The 20,505-nt window shown below is 39.0% G+C and overlaps 1 protein-coding gene across 2 annotated transcripts in view; it reads left to right on the forward strand.

Annotated features, from left to right (window-relative positions):
- Positions 1 to 19,434, forward strand: part of nr5a1b (nuclear receptor subfamily 5, group A, member 1b) — a 40,244-nt gene extending 20,810 nt beyond the window's left edge. The window contains exons 4-6 of one of the 2 annotated variants that reach the window (XM_087299452.1): positions 14,524 to 14,643; positions 14,983 to 15,130; positions 18,281 to 19,434. In XM_087299452.1, coding sequence (XP_087155578.1) covers positions 14,524 to 14,643; positions 14,983 to 15,130; positions 18,281 to 18,534 — 522 coding nt within the window. In that variant the 3' untranslated portion in view covers positions 18,535 to 19,434. 2 annotated transcript variants of the gene reach the window in all.
- Positions 19,435 to 20,505: the final 1,071 nt, after the last annotated feature.

A 20,505-nucleotide genomic window follows, 5' to 3' on the forward strand; every position in this document is an offset into this window, starting at 1 on the left:
TTATTATTAAAAAAAATGTGTATAGGTATAGTGAGTATATATCATTTATATATATTTAGTAGGGGGTGGAGTTTAGTTTGAGCTCCTACTCTCATTTTTTACTCTCAGCAAACTAATGATTGGATGGGCGTGGCTAAGCATATTTTACCCAATCTGTCAAACTGACATCATGAGAGCAGCGCTGCCATTCCAGAGTAGAATTTGAGTTTGTTTAATTTTTTAAGCGAAATACTGAGACTACTTTGATATATTTACAGTGTATAATTCACAAAATATCTTACAAAATAAAAAAATATTTTTGGTAAATTTTTTACTTAATTGCCTTAAAACAAAGATCTGTAACAATTTAGTGTAAAAACAAAGTCTCACTATTATCTAGTGGTCTATTTAATACCTATTATTAAAATATTGGCGGTTTATTAGTATTTAAAAAGTACATATTCTGCATGATATTATTATACATCGATAATTATACATCTAATCAAATTACAAAAACATGTTTTTATTATTTAGGAAATATTGTCAGAATTCGTTCTTTCCTATCTTTTAATGATGCTAAGAAATTAATCAATGCTTTTATTTTCTGTCGGCTTGATTATTGCAGTGCTATTTATACTGGTTTAACCAAGGGTTCTGTAAGGAAGTGTCAACTGATACAAAATGCAGCAGCCAGAGTTTTAATTAAATTGAAGAAACGAGAACAAATTACACTGGTTACCTCTGCACCAAAGGATAGATTTTAAGATTCTTTTAATAGTTTATAAGGCACTACACAACATGACACCTTCTTACATTTCTGACTGCTTATCGAGATATAATCCAAACCGTTTGTTATGCTCTTCTAGAGCTGGACTTTTAGAAGTTCACTCTGTAAACCTGATGCGATCTGGCGGCACTTCTTTTAGTCACTATGCTCCAAAAATTTGGAATTGTCTCCCAAATGAAGTGAAAGAATCACCCAGCATTCATGTTTTTAAAAAGTGTGTTAAGACTCACCTTTTTAAAATTGTGTATGAATATAACAGTCTGTGAAGTGTGTGCAGTGTGTATAACGTGTAGATGTATGTATGTATGTACAGTGTGTGCATGCATATGTGAGGACTGTTGTGTGTGTGATTGTGTGGATATATGCATATACGCGTATGCTTTTATCTGAGTATATATTTGCTGTTTATTATGCTTTATTTGTCTATACATTTTCTATGTGGTTGATTTTAATGCTTGTTTGTTGTTTGTGAAGCGCTTTGAGTTGCATGTATGTCGGAAAAGTGCTATACAAATATAATGTATTATTATTACTGTTATAATCCTAACTTAGTTACTAAATTAGTTTAGTGAGCTAAAAGTCTGAGTTAATATGAATAATAGTTAATAGTATGAGTTGTTTCTTAAAGGGGACCTATTACGCCTCTTTTTACAAGGTGTAAAATAAGTCTCTGATGTCTCTAAAGTGTGTATGCGACGTTTCAGCTCAAATTAGCACACAAATAATGTTCTAAATCTCTTTGAAATTTCCCCTTTAGGCTTTGAGTCAAATTGTGCCATTTTGGTGACTGTCGCTTTAAATTTAAATGAGATTGTGCTCTTTTCAAAAGAGGGCGGAGCTAGGCTTCGGTGGTATCCAAATTTTTATACCGTCAAACCTCCTCCCTATTTTACCTCGGTATCCGGTATTATAAAATAATCTTAAAAATTATGACAGAAGGCTCAGACAAGATCACCAAACTGTTGGCTTGTGCCTAAACCATTCAGAAGCTGAATACCGTATATGCGACCTTAGGTTCGCGGTCACTTGTTTTGTTCGTAACAGATATCTGCGTGGGACGCTCTCTCTCATTCACACATGCACACACACACACAGAGAGAGAGAGAGCACCAAGCAACGCACAGCACCACGTTTTCTCTCTCTCACTCTCTCTCTCTCTCATTCACACACACACACACACACATAGAGAGAGCGACACACAGCACCACTCACTCTCACATTCACACACAAACACACGTAAACAGCCGCCCACTCCTTTTCAAATTACACCACAGTTACCGACCGCTCCCACGCTTTATTCCGAAATTTATTCCCGCACCGCAAGAAATCTGGTCGGATCCCGCAGCTCCTGCGGTACAACAGCGGGAATGCAGACCTCTCGTATTTACCACGTCTCCCTTCTCTTTCGGTCGAAACCGGAAATACTGCCAAACTGCAGGTCACTTGGTGCGCGACTCGCCATCTTACCTCACCTCTCTCTCTCCTCCACACTGTCCCGTGATGACAATCACGCATATGCATTTGTAGGCATTAAATAAATAATATTTAATATTTAATATTTGTCTCCTGTTTAAGTGCATTGTTTTTATGACGGTATATTGAAACTGACACCGTTGCTATTTTTAGATCCCGCGGTATACCATATTACTGTATTACAGCCCAAGTCTAAAATGTCTACATGACAGCATAGTGGCAGATTTAAAGGTTCAGGACACCCTGGAGAACTTTTTTTTATATTAACAGATGTGTGTGTGTTGAGCATCAGTTAAGACAATGTTAGCACCTGTCAGCTTTAATTGTGGGGAAAACTGGATAATTTTGTCAGCTAATTTCAGCTTCCAGGTTTAAAATGATTTTTGGGGCGGGATCAAAATCGGCGGCGTAGCGCAGTACTGCAAGTGCAATGATGACGCGTCGGTTTCTCATTATTATTCATAGCGGAGGTTTCTTATCCTATGAGAAGAGCCGGTTGCTTAATTATTCATGAGAGCACGTGCTTTCCGAAGGTAAGACAGACCTGCCAGTTTCAAGCAAGCTGTGAGACACGAAGTCACGGACCCACGGTACGCAGTAGCCGTTCATGAAGGCTTGTATGTGTTTGCTTCCATGATCCACGGGGTTTGTTGCATGTTTTTTTCCCTGCGATCTTGTCAGGGCCGATCATACAGCAAAGCTGTGTGTGTGCTGCAAGCATTTTTGTCGGGAGAGCAGTACGAGAATTGAAGAATGGTGGACGCTGTCTTTTATCAGGAGTTCGTTCACATTCAGACACATGGCCGTGCTGCTGTGTTTGCCTAAATCCTCCAGATTACCAGCAGGATTAATGGTTAAAATAGGCAGGTCAGGAGACCTGCTGCACTGAGTCTGCATTCAGATCTATAATAGACCCGGGGATCGAGGGAGAATCCTCATTTATTGTGTTTACATGAACACACTTATCTTTATAATGATATAAATTATGGTTATGTGTATATGAAATTACGAATAACAAATGTTGCAGGGCATTAAATTACTGTTTATTTCTTTGCATTTTAACTTTGTGAACTATAAAATCATGCGTCTCCTCACGGTTTGTGTCTCATTTTGTGAGCTCACTGTCAACAGCAGTTGTTCTCTCCCCTGCTGGCCATGCCCACTCCTGGCCGATGCTTGCGGAGCTTCACGCCCATTAATCATGCATCTTTTGAAAAAATTCTGAAGTAGACTTTAACCGGAAGTGGGGGGTATCATGGCCCTTTAAAAACAAGAGTAATGTCCTATGCTAATGAAGGAGAGATTGTCACTGATGGGCAGGGCTTTCTCCCTGTGATGACATGTACAAAGCGAGAAAGTCAATCAAAGTGTTTCTGTAGACTGTTTTTTTATCAAGTGTGATTATAAACAATTTATTAATCGATGTTTACCATTAAAAGCTGGTTATAATCACAGACTGTTGCCACACAACTCTGTTTAGACCCCTTATAAAAGTGATTTTTAATATGAACCATGACCAAAATAAATCTGTATTTTGAAACAGATGCATTTTTGCTATTGCCAAAAATATACCCCTGCAACATTCGTGATCCAGGGTTACATATAAAAATAAAATAAAATTGTATGCCAAAATAAAACTGCAATCTGAATGTACTGCAGCTTCTCTCCTCATTATGATTTGACTCCCTCATTCGCACAAACTGATATTTGTGTCCTTCTGAGTCTAAATCCCAAATTCCCCCAGCACAAACAGAGGCGTGTTTTAGTGCACAAAGATACAGCAGAAAGAGAAACGGCTACAGGAATAAAGCCTGCGATGTGGAAGTCTGGGCCAGCGGGCAGGTATTATCGCCGATAAATGAGGGTTACAAAATGTATAAAGCGCTGACAGGGAAGTGTTGTGGCGTTCAAGTGTAGAAGTGAATGTGTTTGCGCCTGTGTGTGCTTTCAGAGTCAACAGCTACTGCTGAGAAATGGACAAGGGTCTTGTTTTACTCATAATCTTTTCAGAGCAAAGCTTTTTCTCCGTCCCATATAATAGCCCACACCGGGGTGCCAAGGGCATTTGACACTCTCCAAAAGCACCTCACACAGCACTTACGGTGATGCCGCCGAGCACAAACTGAAAAAAATAAAAATAAAAATCAGAGTACACTAGTAAAGCCAGTAAGTTGCAGGTCCGGTATTCAAAAGGCAAGTTTGTATGTTTCTGAAAGTACCGGCTGTAGAACTGTGATGGGATCATTTATTTATTTATTTATTTATTCATTTGTTTAGTTTTCATTCTTTATGAATTTTCAGTCAGTTTAATTAATAAAGGTGTATACAGATTTTTTAACTTGTTTTTCTTTGCCAGTCATGGATTGCTTGTTGATTAAGAAATTAACAAACAAAATTAAAAATGCTGTAAATAAGCATGCAGCTCAGTAAATTAAATGTCATGAAGCCATGTGAAACAATGTAGTTATTTTTAGTTCATATTTGCATATTACTTATTTAATTTGCATAACGCTTATTGTTGCAAAATGCAATTCTTTGTTTAAGTCTGAGACTCATTTCTTTTGCAATACTTTTTATTTATTTGTGATAAATATATATTTAAATACAGTGTGGAAAATAAGTATTTAACATGTCATGTTTTTTTTCCACTGGAAAAAAAATGTTGTCTGCAAAATTGTTGCAAACAATTGATTTGTGTTGAATCTAACAAGGGCGAGGCAATGGCGCATTAGGCATTGCTGTTGCCTCACAGCAAGAAGGTTGCTGGGTCGCTGGTTCGAACCTCCGCTCAGTTGGCGTTTCTGTGTGGAGTTTGTATGTTCTCCCTGCCTTCGCGTGGGTTTCCTCCGGGTGCTCCGGTTTCCCCCACAGTCCAAAGACATGCGGTACAGGTGATTTGGGTAGGCTAAATTGTCCGTAGTGTATGAGTGTGTGTCTGAATGTGTTTGTGGATGTTTCCCAGAGTTGGGTTGTGGCTGGAAGGGCATCCGCTGCGTAAAAACTTGCTGGATAAGTTGGCGGTTCATTCTGCTGTGGCGACCCCGGATTAATAAAGGGACTAAGACGACAAGAAAATGAATGAATGAATCTAACAAATTAAATTTAGTAATGTTCAACATTATTTATTTGTTTAAATTCAACCTAAACAAATTGTTTACAACCCTTTAACTTAAAAAAAAAGTTAATTCAAGGAATAATCTTTGAATATTTTTTTTCAGTGATGGGAATAATATTTCTAAAGGAGCTGTTGATGTGGAACTGAAACAGATTTGAGTAAAAACCCAAAGAATACAAACATAAAAATAAAACAAAGCATTGTTGAGTTATGTGTAATAAGAATGAAATGACACAAGGAGAAAGTACTGAACTACTGAAATGTGTTTTATACTTCATATAAAAGGCTTTTTTGGTGATGGCAGCTTAAATACGCCTCTCGTATGGAAAATAAATTCAGATGGATTGTTCAGGTGTGAGTTTTTCACAGACTTCAACAGAGTGTAAAAATCCTAATGGTTCTGTGGGTCTCGTCTAGCAAATCTGATCTTCAATTTGGATTTTCATTTGGATTCAAGTCAGGTGGTTGGCTGGGCCATTCTACAGCTTGATTTTCTTTCTCTGAAAGCATTTGAGAGTTTGCTTGGCTGTGTTTTGGATCATTGTCCTGCTGAAATGTCCACCCTGGTTTCATCTTCATCATCATGCTAATGTAGATGTTGGACTGAAGCAGCTTATGAGCTAAAGAACTACTGAGAGATTTTAGCTGCTGTCTGGGCTTTCACTGCTTTTCTACACCTCCCTTTTTTCATGTGTTCAATACTTTTTCCCTGCATAATTTGTAAACCAATTAGATTTGTTTTCTTTGCATGTATGGATTTCTTTGGTTATTACCAACATCTGGAGAATATTTTAAATCAACGGCACCTTTAGAATATATGTTTTCTGAGAAAAATGGTGACGTGTTTATTACTTATTTATCCGGCTGTGTAGATATACAGTATATATAAATGTGTAGGTATAGTGTATAGATCGTCATATTGGGGTGATATAAACACACCCAGTCTTTTTTTTTTCATTTTAACAACACAAAAAGGTGGATCAATTAGAGCGGTTTTGAGACCGACCACAACTTGACGTAGGAGTGCGGTCCCCCTGCCCACCGAATTAATTGACAGCTGCGTATTAACACGTCTCGAAGTGAAGCGTATAATCCTATCAACAAGACAGGATGTGCGCAAAACATCACATAGGATCATCAATCATCATCAAATGTGATCAATAGTGAGTTTACAAGTTTAAAAAGTTTAAAACAGTGTGTAATGAATTACAGCCGTTTACTTCAGATTTACTTTCACCACAGCTGCGTGTCAGAACAATTATAAAAGAAGACGCTTCAATCCCGGTTCGTAGATGTTAAACCACAGTTTATTTTGTACATTAATATAACGGATATCTATACAGCAGTGCAAAGCTGAAGGCGCGCGCTGTCTGTGTGTGAGGGTCCACGCCGTGTGTGTGTATGTGTGTATCTTTGTGTGTGCGTAAACTTTATAACGACATTGTGTGTGACTCATCGTGGTAACTTAACAACAAATGCATCAAATAATCATTATTAAAGATCTTACTGTAGTATATCTCACAAACGCTACATGAGATCTGCTTCCTTTATGTCTGTCTGTTGTCTGAGGCAGCCGAGGGTGGTGATTGACGACCTATTCACACGGGGCGTCAGCGTCAACGCTTCCCATTCACTTTGAATGGGTGACAACAGGCGTTGCCGAACTGCATTGTGGATCCGTCGGCGCCGCTTCAGGAGCGTTCCTCGCTGCAGAAGTTGGGACCAGCTCAACTTTTCAAGCGCCGACGGAAGCGTCAGCCAATCAGATCGCTGTATGCAAATACACCAGCTCAGACAGTGGCCTATTGCTGACTGAATTTCATTGGCTGACGCTTCTATGACGATCGTTTCAGCTCCAACTTCAGACACGCCCTCTGTCAAGCGTTGACGCTGAAGCCCCGTGTGAATAGGGCGTGAGGCATGCTGACAGGCACGTGAGAACGGTGGGCGGGGAGGACAAGCCTTAAAGGCACAGTACACAAAAATAGCAACAAGCTGTTATGAGCTATAAAACAGAAACTTCAGAAAGCTATAATAAATAATCTGATGGGTATCTTAAGCTGAAACTTTACAGACATATTCTGGGGACACAAAGGACTTTTTAAATCTGGAAAAAGGGGTAACCTAAGTGCCCTTTAATAATTACATCAAGCCTTGCAAGTGGCTATTTTTTTTCATCCATATATTTATAAAAACAGAAACTTTATAAATTTTTTAACTACGCAGTTGAGTGTTATTAAAATTTTAATTATTTTATAATTTTTACCTAATTTCTGTTTAAAGGAGAGATGATTTTTTAAAACAAACAGTTATAAACATTATGTTATAAACATAATAGTTTGCTCTGTAGAAAATCGAGGAAATATTGCTTAAATTGGCTAATAATATTGACCTTAAAATTATTTTTAAAAAATTAAAAGCTGCTGTTATTCCAGCTGAAATAAACAAATAAGATTTTCTCCAGAAGAAAAAAAATCCATTGGTCTGTTAAACATAATTTGGGAAATATTTGAAAAAGAAAAAATCAGAAGATGGCTCATAATTTTGACTTCAAGTGTAATTTTAAATCATGCAATTACCCAGAAAACTTTCATTAGTTCAAGAGTGACTAAAGCCCCCTGTGATAAGTTTTTTGTCCCAGAATTGTTCATGTATTTTACTTTTTTGAAACCATGCACAATATAATTGTTACGTTTTGTTGTCTTTTGGCGTGAAAACTGTTTATTGAAAATGTCCAAAAATATGTATTATTCATAATTTCATTTATAAAACAGAAAGGGCTTTTTTAAGATAACAATGAAGATAAATTCCTCTCACGCTATTGGTATTATTAAGAGTTTTTACCTAATTTTTTTAATTTTTGCTATGTCCCACCTTAGGGCATATTTAAGGTACAGTAAAAAGAAATAGTGAAAGAATTGATAAAGTTAGTGACCTTTATATTATCTCAAACATCAGCATGTTCTCCTCTTGTTGGCGTGGGTTGCTCCGGTTTTCCCCACAGTTCAAACACATGCAGCATAGGTGAATTCAATAAGCTAAATAGGGCGTAGTGTATGTGTGTGAATGCTAGAGTGTATGAGTGTTTCCCAGTAGGTTGCAGCTTGAAGGGCATCCAGTGCGTTAAAACATATGTTGGATAAGTTGGCAGTTCATTCCACTGTGGCGAACCCCGATGAATAATGGAACTAAGTTGAAAGAAATTGAATGAATATACAGGGGGGCTAATAATTTAGGAGGGCTAATAATTCTGACTTTAACTTTGCAAGTAAATGAAAACATGGATTTATTCCTGTATGAATGATGCTTATGAGTGGCTAGTTTTCAGAACTACAGTAGATATGAAACTGCATCGTTTTCAATGTGTTATTGGAGTGTTTTGAGATTCTGGTCATCCAGCAGTGTGTGCAGTTGTAATGTGTCTCTGAATGTAACTGTATAGCCTCTTTCTACTCTGAGTCTTTTCTGTAAACCATACCGTCATTTGATCACACTTTGATTCTCTTCAAGAAAAGCTAGCTTTGCTTGCAGAAAGTTCACTTCAAGTCAGACAGAAGTGTTTCTATGTTTATTCATGAAGGCTTTCTTTTCAGCAATGAAATGTGCTTCTTTAAAAGGGCTTTAGATGAAATCTTCTCTATTCTATTAGGCACAACATTCACTTTGCTTTTTCTTTATTTTTGTATGGAAAAAGTATGACAGATAACACTGGGACTTTTTGTTTTGCAAAAACTGTCACATTGCTTCTTGCATGTTTCACTGTAGCTTCAAAACAAAGACCCAATCCCAGTTCTACCCCTTAGCCTTTCGCCTTACCCCTACCCCTTGTTTTGCGCGTTCACGCCAAGAGGTAGGGGTGTCCCAATTCTCTTAGCTTGAAGGCGTAGGGCTAAAGGGAAGGGGTGAACAAAAAATTTTCAGGACTGCACTCGAAAACAAGGGGTAAGAAAATTTCCCAGAACACACCAGCCTCAATGGCAGTATTGCTGAACCCGGAAGTAATGAGATCCGCAAATTAGTATTTTTTTGTCATTATTACGAATTTATACGACAAACAAACATGTATTTTATTATATTCATAACTGCGTTCATGTTTGACCGCCTTGCTTTTTAAAAAAAATAAAAATTCGAGATCTTTAATCCCTAATAACAACTGCTGTACAGCAGTCCTACAACATTCTGTCACTTGATGACACTCGTATACCCACTCAGAAAAGTCTCGTGGCTAAGAATTAGCTCTTTACAGTGTCTGCTATAATGTTAATGTTGTTTTTGTGTGTTTAGATGAACATGGTAACGATGTAAATACACAGTACAGTTATGATCTTGTTGCCACATTAGATAGTTATGATAACATAATATATGCCAGTGATTTCCTGAAGATAAATACCGAAAAATTCTAGATTTCAACTGGAATAACTAGTTGCTATTGTCTGATCTCATATGAAGCAAGAGATCGCGATGACATATGATGATGTGTGCATGTGCTGTAGTGCTGTCCCAATTCTTAGGGGTAAATTTTGAAGCCCTTCCTCTTAATCCTCGGTTGTAAGGACCAAGGGGAAGGGGTAGGGATACAAAAATAGAATTGGTATTGGGCAAAAATGTTCAGCAGGTGATGCTGAACAGCCGATTTAACGTCCTCAGAAACAGATAAAATTAACTATCAAGGTTTTATATTGCACAAATTTCCACCATTCCTAAATTAAACGGCCCATGAGGGGATCTAAAAGGCACGTTGCATCTGAAAAAACATCTCACCTACATAAAACCTTACCCTAAACTAGGGGTGCCCAAACTTTTTCTTATGATAGCCAAAAACCAAACTTGATATTTCAGTAGTCATATCAAAGCTGTACATCAGCATACTATCATCTCAAAACATTTCAAGAATTAAATGCTTTGTTTCTTGTGAGGATTTAGAGAAACTTGTTCATGCTTTTATAAGCAGCAGGGTGGATTACTGTAACAGACTCCTCACCCGCCTTCCCAAAAAGACAGTCAGACATTTGCAGCTCATCCAGAACGCTGCAGCCAGAATTGTGACCAGAACCCGGAATTCTGAAAACATCACACCTGTCCTCAGGTCTTTACACTGGTTACATTCAGAATAGATTGTAATGTATTATTACCGGTGTATAAATCACTAAATGGCATAGGACCTCAATACAATACAGATATGCTGACTGAATACAAACCTAACAGATCACTCCGATCTTTAGGATCAAATAAACTAGAAGTTCCAAGGGTTCAGTCAAAGCAGGGTGAATCAGCTTTCAGCCACTATGCCCCTCGCTGTTGGAATCAGCTTCCAGAAATGATCAGATGTGCTCCAACATTAGGCACATTTAAATCAAAACTGAAAACACATCTGTTTAGCTGTGCCTTTACTGAATGAGCAATGTGCCACGTCCGACAAATCTCACTTTTATGTCTTTCTCTTTTTTTCATTTTTTATAACCTGTTTTTAACACATTTTAATGTTTTTATCTGTTTTAATCATTTTTATTATTTGTTTTTATTTTCTTATACTTTTATTTCTGTTTATGCAAAGCACTTTGGATTGCCACTGTGTATAAAATGTGCTATATAAATAAACTTACCTTGCCTTGATTGAGGCTAGTGGGCCAAATTTAAATATAGTTACTATAGGTAATATAGTAACCATGGGTAATACCATGGGTCATCAAAATACACCTTTATTTGATGTGAATATGTATCCTCTAATGGTGAAAATTGCACACAGTGCCTTAAGTTAAATTTTTAATCACAGTAAAGCACAGTGGATTAGTGGTTAGCACTGTTGCCTCATAGCAAGAAGGTTGCTGGTTTGAGTCCCGGTTGGGCCAGTTGGCTATACTGTGTGGAACATTGCATGTTCTCCCTCTGTTTGCATGGGTTTCCTCTGGGTGCTCCGCTTCCCCCCACAGTCCAAAGACATGCACTGTAAGTGAATTGGATCAACTAAATTGGCCGGAGTGTGTATGGGTGTTTCCCAATACTGGGTTGCAGCTGGAAGGGCATCCACTGCGTAAAATATATGCTGGATAAGTTGGCGGTTCATTCCACTGTGGTGACCTCTAAAATAGAAACTAAGCTGAAGGAAAATAAATGTTGGGTCGGTTCATATTTAACCCAAATTTAGGTTAAAATAAGCTAGCATTTTAGAGAGTCTATGTTTTGGGGATTGAAATATGTTGACAGATATATTCATATTTGATAAGCTTTAGAGCGCATAGCTACAAAAATCCTGCCATTTCTTAGGTATGAAAAGAAATGGTATTTAATACATTCATATCAGCATTGCTCTCCTCCATTTGCATTGAAATGTGCCGCGTGTGGGTTTTTGTCTCTCGTCTTGCACAATGTGTCCCTGCATGTCTACAGTCAGTCCAGCTTCCTTCACTGTGAGCTGAATGTGCTGTTTCTCTCGTCATGGCAACAGCAGCGCGGCATAAAAGAAGTGATGAAGCTCGCATCCAATTCTATGCGCTTTAAAAGAAGAAAAAAACTGTGCGTTTCTGCTGCAATTAACTGTTCGGCCCCGAGAGGCTTGGCCGGGGTCACCAATCTTGTATGCCAGAGTGAGCTGAAAGTTGTCACTGTAGAATTATATCATCCCCATAACTGGCTATTTTCAATCCAGTTACACCTGCTAAATTGGACTGTGAATAGCCATAATAGCGTCCGGCTATACTGCGATTCGTTGAATGAGTGATGAATCCCATCTCTCCCAGCATGAATGATGGTTCAGTCCATTCTGTTCCATTTTTATACAGAAACTCAATGCTATTGTGTTGGAGGTGGAAACTTGAAGCGCTCTGGAAAATTTGTGTGGGTGAAGATCCTTTTAAACCTGCTTGAATGTGTATGTGTGAAGGCACAATGACATATTCACATTGTATTTGGCTGAATAAGAGGAAGGTGTACATATTTGTGTGTGTGTGCGTGTGTGTGTGTATGTATGTGTATATATATATATATATATATATATATATATATATATATATATATATATATATATATATATATATATATATATATATATATATATATATGGGGTATGAATAATTTCAGGCTTGACTGTATGTACACTTTACAAGTATGGACCCACTTTTGCCTTAAAAACAGCCTTATTCCTTCTTGGCATAGATTCAACAAGCTACTCAAAATATTTTTCAGACATTTTGGTCCATATTGACATGATAGCATCACACATTTGCTGCACATCCATGATGTAAATCTCCCGTTCCACCACTTCCCAAAGGTGCTCTATTGGATTTCGATCTAGTGTTTGTGGAGGCCCTTTAAGTACAGTGAACTCATTGTCATGTTCAAGAAATCAGTTGATTCGCACTTTATGACATGGCGGATTATCCTGCTGGAAGTAGCCATCAGAAGATCTGTGGTAATAAAGGGATGGACATGATCAGCGACAGTACTAGGTAGGCTGTGGCTCTGACGCGATGCTCAATTGGTACTAAAGTATGGGCCCAAAGAGCGCCAAGAAAATATCCCCCACACCATTACACCACCACCACCAGCCTGAACCATTAATACAAGGCAGGATGGATCCATACTTTCATGTTGTTGATGCCAAATTTTGTCCATACTTCCTAAATGTGGCAGCAGAAATCAAGACTCAACAGACCAGACAGCGTTTTTCCAATGCTGCAAATTGTAGCCTCAGTTTCCTGTTCTTAGATGACTGAAGTGGCACCCGTCGTGGTATTCTGCTGCTGTAGCCCATCTGCCTCTAGGTTGGATGTGTTGTGTGTTCACAGATGCTCTTCTGCATACCTCAGTTAACGATTGGTTACTGTTGCCTTTCTATCAGCTCGAACCAGTGTGGAAATTCTCTGACCTCTGACATCAACAAGGCATTTGCGCTCACAGAATTGCCGCTCACTGAATATTTTCTTTTTTACAGACCATTCTCTGTAAATGCTAGAGATGGCTGTGCATGAAAACCCCCGTAGATCAGCAGTTTCTGAAATACTCAGACCAGCCATGCCATGTTCAAAGTCACTTAAATCACTTTTCTTCTCCATTCTGATGCTCGGTTTGAACTGCAGCAGATCATCTTGACCATGTCTTCAGGCCTAAGTGCATTGAGTTATTGCCATGTGATTAACTGATTAAAAATTTGCGTTAACGAGCACTTGGACAGCTGTAAATAATAAAGTAGCCAGTGAATGTAAATATAAATGCGAGTATTTAAAAATAGCACGATTATAATTTAACACAAATACATATTTTGATCTCTCTTAAATTACTTTTTTTTGTCCTTTTAAAATTACTATTTTTATACAATAATATATTTGTATAATCAAGCTAAAACTGCAACTAATCTAACAAAAAGGCTTTAAATCATTCATTTTCTTGTCGGCTTAGTCTCTTTATTAATCTGGGGTGGCCCCAGTGGAATGAACCACCAACTTATCCAGCAAGTTTTTACGCAGCGAATGCCCTTCCAGCCGCAACCCATCTCTGGGAAACATCCACACACACATTCACACACACACACTCATACACTACGGACAATTTAGCCTACCCAATTCACCTGTACTGCATGTCTTTGGACTGTGGGGAAAACCGGAGCACACGGAGGAAACCCACGTGAAGGCAGGGAGAACATGCAAACTCCACACAGAAATGCCAACTGAGCCGAGGTTTGAACCAGCGACCTTCTTGCTGTGAGGCAACAGCACTACCTACTGCGCCACTGCCTCGCCCCGGCTTCAAATGAGTCCAAAAATTTGTACGCGCAAAATAAAATAATAGGGAAAAAATATTACATACATTTCATAAACAGGAAAAATGAAGAGAAACACAAATAAATATATACAAGTTGTACTATTTGTAAAAAATATTGTTGAATAATTTGTATTATATAAAAATGTATACATTTTGTTTTATGAAGTATAAAGTTTGTATTATAAAGTATTCATTTTCTATTTCTAAAAGTGTTAGCTGATCAAACTTTTATTTTAATGGATTACATGTTAAATAAACTGTTTTTTCAAAAGGGGGTGTACTCATTTATGCTGAGTACTTATTATTATTATTACTATGATTATTATTATTATGTGGTATTTTATGTTTGTTCATATATTTGTTTTCATTTTAATTTAGTCACTCAATTTAATGTATTCCCTGTGCTCATCAGGTTGGAGATCAGATGAAGTTGCTGCATAACTGCTGGAGTGAACTTCTAGTGCTGGACTATGTTGCCAGACAGTTGCATCATGGGAAAGAGGACAGTGTGCTTCTCATTACTGGACAGGAGGTATGAAACACCCACTTAAAACAAGACACATTCATTCAGTCAATATCTAACTGTGTATGTTATTATGTATTTCTGTCCACTCTCAGAAATAAAGGTATGCAAGCTGTCACTGGGGTGGTACCTTTTTATAAGGTGCACATTTGTACTTAAAGGGTTCATATTGGTACCTTAAAAGTATATATTAGTACCTAAAAAATTTAAGAGGAACAATTTTGTACTTTTTAGGTATTAATATAGACCTTTAAGGTACTTATTGGTATCTTTGGAAAAGGTACCACTCCAGTGACAGCATGCGTACCTTTATTTCTGAGAGTGTATGATATTTACTATGTGTGTCAGGTGGAGCTTGCATCTCTCCTGGCCCAGGCAGGCGTCACTTTGAGCGGGATGATCCAGAGAGGACAGGAGCTGGTGCAGCGTCTACAGGAGCTACAGCTGGACCGCAGAGAAACCGCCTGCCTCAAATACCTCATCCTCTTTAACCCCGGTGAGAATCATAAAGCTAATTCACTTACGCACATTTTAATATTAAAGTACACATGAAATTTAAACTAGCCATTTGATTTTGTTAGCTGACATTGCTAATTTTGTGTTAAACAAAAAAAAATGGTTGCAGCTTCCAGTTTATGTGAACTTTAGACATTAATAAAACCTAGATTAGAGGAGGTGCAGTATATGCAGCCTAAGGACCGATTTATACTTCTGCGTCAAGCGCACATGTATGCTCCGGCGCAGCATTCACGTGGTCACATAGCCCTCGCTGTGGCCGACGCTGAAAAATGTAACTACACATCACAACAAAGCATAGCACCAGCTCTGTGATTGGTCAGCTTGGTAGCTGTGCTGAGTGTGGGCGGGACCAAGAGCCGTAAGCCCGTTGGAGCGAGTGTTTACAAGTGTCCAGTCCCGTGAAGTAGCTCCAGATGGAAACTTTTGTTTTGTGTTTACCTTATGATTAAAGTTGTTGCACGTCCGCTGGTTTCCACCTCTGAATGAGCACGTTTGAACTACTTGTACATTAAGGTAGCGTTCAGAAAAAACAAAACAAAGAAGAAGTCGACACAGAGAAACATAAACACCTCACTGCCAGCTAGCATTTCGGAACTGTTATTGCAGAATAACACAAACAGCAAGCAAAAGTAGAATTGCACAGCTACATGCTAGGCTAGTGCAGTGGGTCACGGTGATCACTCGGCGCAGAAGTATAAACCAGCCTTTAAACTCACAGGTAACTTAGCTCATTTTCTTTAATTGTGATTTTTTATTTTTGTTTTTCAGTTAAAAGGATAGTTCTCTCTGAAATGAAAAATTGCTTACTACTGTATGTACTCAGCCTCATATATTTCCAAATCTTTATGAGTTTATTTTTCTGTTAAACACAGAAGAAGATATTTTGTAGAAAGCTGAAAACCTGTAACCATTGACTTCCATAGTATGGAAAGCAAATACTATGGAAGTCTATGGTTACAGGTTTCCAACATTTTTCAAAATATCTTCTTTTGTGTATAACAGAGGAAAGAAACACATAAATGCTTCGAGAAGTTAAGAATGAGAAAACATGAGTAAATACAGGATTTTTATTTTTAGGTGAACTATTCCTTTAAATAAGGTGTTTTTGATACTGCTGACGTTCATATGTAAATGAGCGCTGTTATGATTGGCTGGCATTTTTGGAAGTGAACCATTTAGAGACTAGTGTTCAAAAGTTTGGAGATCTTTTTCTCTTTATATATTTCAGATATTTTCAAATATTAATATATTTTAGGTTGCATTTATTTGCTAATTAATCCAATAGACCCATTCATTTATTTTCTTGTCGGCTTGGTCCCTTTATTAATCCGGTGTCGCCACAGCGGAATGAACCGCCAACTTATCCAGCAAGTTTTTACGCAGCGGATGCCCTTCCAGCCGCAACCCATCTCTGGGAAACATCCACACACACATTTACACACACACTCATACACTACGGACAATTTAGCCTACTTTGGACTGTGGTAGAAACCGGAGCACCCAGAGGAAACCCACACGCACGCAGGGAGAACATGCAAACTTCACACAGAAACGCCAACTGAGCCGATGCTCGAACCAGCGACCTTCTTGCTGTGAGGCAACAGCACTACCTTCTGCGCCACTGCTTTGCCTTACAATAGAATCAGTAATTAATAATTAAAATAATAAATAATCTACATTTACTTCAGCTTTCAGTGTCACATGATCCTTCAGAAATCATCCTAATTTGCTGATTTGATGCTTAAGAAATATTTCCTATTAATGCTGAAAATGAAAAATTTTGCTTCTTAATAATCCTGCGGAAAACTACAATATGCAGTGGCTCAGTGGTTAGCACTAATGTATGGGTGTTTCCCAGTACTGGGTTGCTGCTGAATAGGTTGTGTAAAACATATGCTGGATAAGTTGGCGGTTCATTCCGCTGTGGTGACCCCTGATCAATAAAGGGACTAAGCCGAAGAAAAGGAAAAGGAAACTGCAATATGTTTTTTTAAAGTTACTTTGATGAGCAGAAAGTTCAAAAGAACACCACCTACTTGACTTGAAACTCTTTTGTGACATTATAAATGTCTTTACTGTCACTTTGATTGAATTCATGGCGTCCTTGCTGAATAAAAGGTGTTAATTACTTTTCACAAACAGAAAAACAGAAAGAAAAACTTTCTGACCCCAAACTTTTGAACAACACTGTTTTATTGTGCAAAGGGGTTATGAAAAATGTTATGACATCATCATTTCTGCAGCTCTAGAAACAGTTTGGGAATCTTTTCATTAACCTCATGTCAAATCCACCAAGCCTGAGTCCTAAAAGTTTCACTTTCTGAATCCCGATCGGCTAATAAAATGATAACTTTTTGCCCGTAGTGCAAGTGTCATTCCGCACTTAGAAGTTTTAATCCTTAATAAGTTCCTCTCGAGCGTTTTTAATGACTTTTAACTAATTCCAGAGGCCAAAACAGCTTCCCGTTAATGATGAACATGTGCTAAATTTCATCTCTCTTTCTGTCTCTCTGCCTCAGCTCAGCTGATGTTTTAATAGTATAATATAAAAGGCATTTTCATAGCCTACGACGCACCGCCGTCACCCTGTCCTCCGCGTATTATTGAGCGTATATATATTTCCTCCGCTGGGGTTTGACCGAGGCTAATTAACTTCTCAAAAGATGAATATTGCATTGATTTCGAGCCCCGCTAACGAGGACGCGCTTGTAACAGGCTATTTGTCGTGAGTGGCAGCATGTTTTGTGTGGCGCTTGCTGCGCGGTAACTGGGTAATGGGCTTAATTAAAATGAAAGCCTTCTGAATCACTGCTGTTTACAAAGGCAGGGAGCCGGACCCCGTATCCACTCGCAGACGCACACGCGCCGTCTATAGAGAGACTCTGGCTCAAAAGAAGTTTAATGGATTGACCCCATATTGGTCTATGCCGCCGTGCCCCTCTCTTTCTCAGCGTCAGGAGAAAATGCTCCTTCATTGTTCCGATTCCCTTAAGTGAGAGCAATTTAGCGTCAACAAAAGCTGCTTTTCATAATAAGACCGCATGTGTGTGTGTGTGTGTGTGTGTTCAGCGAGTGCTTGAAAACCCCTTTTCCACTTTAACCAGACTCTATCGATGCTTCTCTGCAGATGTGAAACTGTTGGAAAACCAGCCTTACGTGGAGAGCGTGTACGAGCAGGTGAACGCCGCGCTGTTGGAGTACACGCTGTGCGCGTATCCGCAATTCCCGGACAGGTTTAGCCAGATTCTGCTGCGCCTTCCTGAGCTCAGAGCGCTGAGTTCGCAAGCCGAAGACTACCTGTGCTACAAACACCTGAGCGGAGAGGTGCCCTGCAACAACCTCCTCATAGAAATGCTGCATGCCAAGAGAACCTGCATCTGACACTCATCTGCGCACATTCACACCCGATTCCTTTGCAGATTTGACTCTGTTATCGACTGTATGTTCTGGAGCCGTCATCTCTCGCACAGAGAAAACCTCATCAACCATGCCACTGTGTTTCGGAAAGAAGACGAGGGGAGATGTCAGTGTTAATAATGACTGTGTTTATAAAATAGAGTATTGCGGCGATGATGTAATTTTGTAGGCCCGTCCAGAAGTTCGCATCACCCTCCACATGGGCATGTTTGATTCCCTATTGGATTATTGCAGGAAATACGCTCTGTGGCCTCTTAAGAAATGACTACGAATACGAAATTAATATGAATTTTCTGAAGTTTCTAAATAGTTAACACAGAAATGAGAGTTCCATAATGTTGTTTCGATTCCTAGAGATCTTCAATCATCTTCAGAATACAAATTTAACATTTAAAAAACTATTTTTATTTTATTAAACATTGTCATAGGGGTGACGCAGTGGCGCAGTAGGTAGTGCTGTTGCCTCGCAGCAAGAAGATCGCTGGTTCGAGCCTCGGCTGGGTCAGTTGGTGTTTCTGTATTCGCGTGGGTTTCCTCCGGGTGCTCCAGTTTTCCCCACAGTCCAAAGACATGAGGAACAGGTGAATTGAGCGTAGTGTATGAGTGCGTATGAGTGTTATTCAGAGATGGGTTGTGGCTGGAAGGGCATCCACTGTGTAAAAATGTGCTGGATAAGTTGTCGATTCGCTCCGCTGTGGCGACCCCGGATTAATGAAAGGACTAAGCCGAAAAGAAAATGAATGAATGAATGAATAAACATTGTCATACAAGTTAACGAAGGCTTTAAATGTTCAGTTTAGCAAAAATACCACAACAATTATATGTAAACTCAATATAACTTAATACTCTTCAAAAGAAAGAAAATCAAACAAACTATTAAAATTAATAATAATAATATTAAATAATACAGTAATAACATAATGGTCTAATCATATTCTGTCAATGTTCATCAATTCATCAAAAGAGTCACCATCTAGACTCTCCAAAAAGTCACAGAATACTTTCCGAATAGTCCAAAATATATGCATTTTGTTTTTTAAAATAGGTCTCTTTTCTTGGGCAAGGCAAGAGGTGATTCCCTTTATCCACTGAGATACACCTTTTTTTCCAAGAACAGGTAATTACATGTGTAACCCTCTGGTCCTACAGCACCCAACCCGTTCTGTGCTGGGATCAAACTGGCAATTCTTTGCATGGGAGTCTGCTGCTCTAACAAGTAGGCCTGTCGCTAGCGTCTTTCACTAGAGCACCTTTAGAGGTCAGAGGAGTGAGGTTTACTTGCATAGTACTTTGCTTACTGGCCTCCATTGCACTCACCCTCCTAAACCTCATTCCCATCCCAGACGAGCCCCCATGTGTAACCCACCGGTCCTACTGCACCCAACCCGATCTGTGCTGGGATCTAACCAGCGATTTTTTGCATGAGAGTTGGTCGCTCTAACAAGGAGGCTAAAGACCATGGCCTCTAGCGTGTGTCGCTAGACCACCTTTAGAGTCAGATAAGTGAGGCTTACCTGCATAGCACTTCACAAGCTGGACTCCGTAACACTCACTAAACACTAAACCTCACTCTAATTCTGGATGAGCCCCCACATGTAACCCACCAGTCCTACTGCATCCAAGCCACACTGAGCTAGGATTGAACCGGCGATTTTTGGTATAGGAGTCGGCTGTTCTAACAAGGAGGCTAAAGACTATGACCTCTAGTGTCTGTCGCTAGAGCACCTTTAGAGGTCAGAGGAGAGAGGTTTACATGGATAGCACTTCATTAGCTGGCCAGTTACACTCATCCCCCTATACCTCATTCCCATCTCAGACAAGCCCCCATGTATAACACACCGTCCTACTGCACCCAATCCAGTCTGAGCTGGGATCGAATCTGGGATTTTTCCATGGGAGTCGGTTGCTCTAACAAGGTGGCTAAAGACCATAACC

Source organism: Danio rerio, chromosome 21, assembly GCF_052040795.2.
Source record: "Danio rerio strain M-AB ecotype USA chromosome 21, GRCz13ab, whole genome shotgun sequence".
NCBI lineage: Eukaryota > Metazoa > Chordata > Actinopteri > Cypriniformes > Danionidae > Danio > Danio rerio.